We start from the raw sequence: 4,839 nt of genomic DNA, 5'->3' as shown, positions 1-4,839 counted from the left end.
GCGCGGGCTGGCCGAGCGAGGCGGTCCCTTCCTAGAAGACGCACTGCACGGCGTCTAGGGTCTGAGAACCCCGGTCCTACCTCGGAGTCGAGTGCGAGCAGGGGGAGGAACAGTTCGTTCCGAGCACCGAGCGCCGCGCACCCGGAAGTGGCGCGGTAAGGGCGCTGCGCCGCCTCCGGAGGCGGGTGCCAGGTACCGGGAGGTGGAGGAGACGCCACGGTACGCTTGGGCGTGAGTGTCAGCCGAGGGCGTAAGACGGGTAGAGGCGGGAAGCCGGCCTGGTTCCTCGGCGGTACATGCGGCTGGGTTCCGGGGGCTGAGGGCCTCCGGGGCGGCTGGGCTGGCTAAAGGGCTGCCGTGGCCGAAAGCGAGCCCGGCCTCCCTTCAGTTCCCACTGCCGGGACCAGCTTTCTTCAGGTTCACCACCGCCTCCTCCTTCCGCTGCTCGCCGGGCGGGTTGAGGGGAGTTGTTCTAATGAGGAAGGCGCTGCTGTAGAGCCCACTTGAGTTTTCTCTGCTTCTGGGAGAAGGCGAGCGGCCGCTTTGGTGGTGGGGGGTTGGGGGGGGGTGGGGCTCTTGCTTTTCGGCCTCTACAACCCTTCCTGAGAAATGCCCTTTTTCCTCAGGAAATGCACCACAGACTTAATTCCCTCTCCTGTTTCTGTCTTTACCTCCTTTCAGCTTCTGACTTTGTGACTCCTGTGTACCTTAAAAGATGCTGGAGTCGTATGTGACTCCCATTTTAATGAGCTATGTGAATCGCTACATCAAGAACTTAAAGCCGTCAGATCTACAGCTTTCGCTATGGGGTGGAGACGTGGTTCTCAGCAAGCTGGAGTTAAAATTGGATGTGCTGGAGCAGGTAAGCGGTGCAGCTGTCACGGATTGGAAACATTTTCAGCCTGTTTAGAAGTAATCTGGTCTTTCCTGCATTTTGATTTTATGCTTTAAAACCTTCGTTTTTCTGCTAATGTATTTAGGGCTATCTTGAAACTAGAGACCCTCTTCAGAATTTTTTTCTTTTACGGTTTGTTGCTAGTGATGGATTGTTAGAATCGTAATCCCCCAAATTGCCGTAACCGAAAAACAATTTCATTGTTCTTGTCAGAATTCTTCCAGAACCGAATATGCTAATTTACACTGCTAGGATTCTAAATGATGCTGGAAAATATTATATTCCTTTTTTCCCTTTTGGGGAATGAAGGGGTCCTGAAGACAACAAGGTTAGATCTTGAGGAAAGTTCTCTTTGTAGGAAAGATGACATTACCCATGGAATCCTCAGAATATTGAGTAGACAAAGATTGAAAATGCCAGCATAATTGAAAACTTTCTTAATCACTGTTAAAATTTTCTTTTCAACGTGAGAATGGTCGGATGCGAATTAACTGTAACTTCAAAGTTTTTATATTTATTAGGTCATTTAGTACATTTATTATTAACATATGTCAGGTAATTCTATTAGCCTTGAGAATACACAAGTTATCTCTGGAAACTCAGGAGTCAGAGACCAATTGCTTTTTAGGAGATAAGGGAATTCACACCCATGGTGGTGTTATTAATAATTTTTGGTTATATCCCACTGTTTTCTCTATTGTTGAATAATCTAGAGTTAACACTGAGAAATAATATTCTTGGTTTCTTCTCCGTCCTCTCTCCAAGATTGATTATCTTAATATTTTCCTTGTTTTTTAATGAGCAGAAATCCTAAGCATACAGCTTAATTTTTGCATACTGGTGACAATGGCACCCCACTCCAGTACTCTTGCCTGGAGGATCCCATGGATGGAGGAGCCTGGTAGGCTGCAGTCCATGGGGTTGCTGGGAGTTGGACACGACTGAGCGACTTCACTTTCACTCTTCACTTTCATGCATTGGAGAAGGAGATGGCAGCCCACTCCAGTGTTCTTGCCTGGAGAATCCCAGGGACAGGGAAGCCTGGTTGGGCTGCTGTCTATGGGGTCGCACAGAGTCGGACACGACTGAAGCGACTTAGCAGCAGACACCTTTGTAACCACTATCCAGGTCAAGAAATAAAATATTTCTAGCACTCAAAAAGGCTCTCCTTGCTTCTTTGTAGTTAGTAGCCCCACCCCTAAGACAGGTGATTGCTGTTCTCACTTCTGTCAACACGTAAGTTTCTTGAACCTCTTCTTGAAACTTAAATAAATGGGAATCACTTGTGTTTGAATTCTTTTGTTAACATTGAGGCTAAGATTGACTCAGGTTGTTGCATGAAAGATAGTTTATTCTCTGTATTGCCTTGTATTCCATTGTATAAAGATTCATTTTACCTATTTTATATATTTATTTTCCTTTTGATATACATTTGGATTTTTTTCTACTTTTGGCTATTATGAAGAAAGCTCTTATGAACATACTTGTATTGGACATAGGTGTTTATTTCCCTTAGAAGGCAGGCATGTGTTTAATGAATATTGCCAGATAGTTTTCTGGTGTGGTGGTGGTGGTGGTTTACTTATACTAAGCTGTATGCCACTCTTGAAACACCATGGACTGTAGCCTGCCAGGCTCCTCTGTCCATGGGATTCTCCAGACAAGAATACTGGAGTAGGTTGTCATTTGCTTCTCCAGGGGATCTTCCCAACTTAAATTCTCACCAGTAATGTGTGGGAGTTACAGTTACTTCTTGTTATTGCTTGTTATACAATGAATTTGTTATTTTTAGCCTTTCCGTGTACTATGGACTGTTTGTATATCTTTTTTTGGCGAAATGTCTGTTCAAGTCCTTTGCTCATTTAAAAACTTTTTGTACTTGTTACTGAGTTGTAGGAATTATTTGTATATTTTGGGTATTAGTCCCATATCGGATACGATTTGCAAGTATTATCGCCCACTGTGGGTTGACTTTGACTCTATTGATAGTGTCCTTTGAAGAACTAAAGTTTTAAATTTTGACAAGTCCAACTTACACTTTTTTTTTTTTTGATGCCTGGGCTTTTGATGTTATATCCAAGAAAACATTGTGAAATCCAATGTCATGAAACTTTCTCCGTATGTTTTCTTCTAAGAGTTTTATAGTTTTAGCTCTAACATTAGGTCTTTGATTGCTTTGAGTTAATTTTTGCATATGATACAAGTATCCAAGTTTGTATATTTTTGCATGTGGTTATTCAAGGGTTACTTAGAAGTGTGTTGCTTAATTTTCAGGCATTTAGGGAATAGCTGATTATCTTTCTGTTATTGATTTCTAATTTAATTCAAATTGTTCAGCATATTCTCTGTGATTTTGATCCATTATAATTTGACTCAGTATGTAGTCATGACTTTATTTTTGGAAATATTTCATGTGTAATTGATGAGAGACATGTATCCTACAGTTGTTGCCTTTTTCTTCCATAAATGTCAGTTGCTTCAAATTGGTTACTCAAGTTCTTCAAATCTTACATATCCATATAGATTTTCATTGTCTGCTTGTTCTGTTAATTACAGAGGGAGTTACCTTAATGGTTAACATCTCCAACTATGATTGTGAATTTGTCTACTTCCTTTTTATAGTTTTGTCAACATTCACTTTATGTGTCTTGAAGTTACATTGTTAAGTACATACAGGTATAGTGTTTTGATATCTTATTTTTCAGTTCAGTTCATTTGCTCAGGCATGTCTGACTCTTTGTGACCCCAGGGATTGTAACTTTCACTCTTCACTTTCATGCATTGGAGAAGGAGATGGCAGCCCACTCCAGTGTTCTTGCCTGGAGAATCCCAGGGATGGGGAAGCCTGGTTGGGCTGCTGTCTATGGGGTCTATGCTGTCTATGCCAGGCTTCCCTGTCCATCACCAACTCCCGGAGCTAACTCAGACTCATGTCCATCAAGTCGGTGATGCCATCCAGCCATCTCATCCTCTGTTGTCCCCCTCTCCTCCTGCCTTCAATCTTTCTCAGCATCAGGGTCTTTTCCAATGAGTCAGTTCTTTGTATAAGGTGGCCAAAGTATTTCAACATCAGTCCTTCCAATGAAAACCCAGGACTAATCTCCTTTAGGATGGACTGGTTGGATCTCCTTGCAGTCCAAGGGACTCTCAAGAGTCTTCACCAATACCACAGTTTAAAAGCATCAATTCTTCTGTGCTCAGCTTTCTTTACAGTCCAGGTCTCAGATCCATACATGACTAATGGAAAAACCATAGCTTTGATTAGATGGATCTTTGTTGACAAAGTAATGTCTCTGCTTTTTAATATGCTGTCTAGGTTGGTCATAGTTTTTCTTCCAAGGAGTAAGCATCTTTTAATTTCATGGCTGCAGTTACCATCTTCAGTGATTTTGGAACCCCCAAAAATAAAGTCTGTCACTGTTTCCATTGTTTCCCCATCTATTTTCCATGAATTGATGGGACTGGATGCCATGATCTTAGTTTTCTTAATGTTGAGTTTTAGGCCAACTTTTTCACTCTCCTTTTTCACTTTCATCAGTTCAGTACAGTCACTCAGTCGTGTCCGACTCTCTGTGACCCCATGAATCGCAGCATGCCAGGCCTCCCTGTCCATCACTGATTTCTGGAGTTTACCCAAACTCATGTCCATTGAGTCGGTGATGCCATCCAGCTGTCTCTTCCTCTGTCGTCCCCTTCTTCTCCTGCCCCCCAATGCCTCCCAGCATCAGAGTCTTTCCCAATGAGTCAACTCTTTGCATGAACTGGCCAAAGTATTGGAGTTTCAGCTTCAGCACCAGTCCTTCCAATGAACATCCAGGACTAATCTTTAGGATGGACTGGTTGGATCTCCTTGCAGTCCAAAGGACTCTCAACAGTCTTCTCCAACACCACAGTTCAAAAGCATCAATTCTTCAGCGCTCAGCTTTCTTCACAGTCCCTCTCTC

The 4,839-nt window shown here is 43.0% G+C and overlaps 1 protein-coding gene across 10 annotated transcripts in view; it reads left to right on the top strand.

Annotated features, from left to right (window-relative positions):
* Positions 1-4,839, top strand: part of VPS13B (vacuolar protein sorting 13 homolog B (yeast)) — an 805,833-nt gene that overhangs the window by 947 nt on the left and 800,047 nt on the right. For 2 of the 10 annotated variants that reach the window (XM_010863522.1, XM_010863529.1), the window contains exons 1-2: positions 132-219; positions 682-862. In XM_010863522.1, the coding sequence (XP_010861824.1) occupies positions 716-862 (147 nt within the window). In that variant the 5' untranslated portion in view covers positions 132-219; positions 682-715. Of the gene's footprint in view, positions 1-8; positions 418-681; positions 863-4,839 lie in introns of those variants that run through there. The other 8 variants (XM_010863530.1, XM_010863531.1, XM_010863532.1 and 5 more) reach the window with 8 other exon arrangements.

Source organism: Bison bison, unplaced genomic scaffold, assembly GCF_000754665.1.
Source record: "Bison bison bison isolate TAMUID 2011002044 unplaced genomic scaffold, Bison_UMD1.0 scf7180017864491, whole genome shotgun sequence".
In the NCBI taxonomy this organism is placed as follows: Eukaryota; Metazoa; Chordata; class Mammalia; order Artiodactyla; family Bovidae; genus Bison; species Bison bison.
Note: the sequence above shows the minus strand (reverse complement) of the source record. Positions and strands in the feature narration are given on the sequence as shown.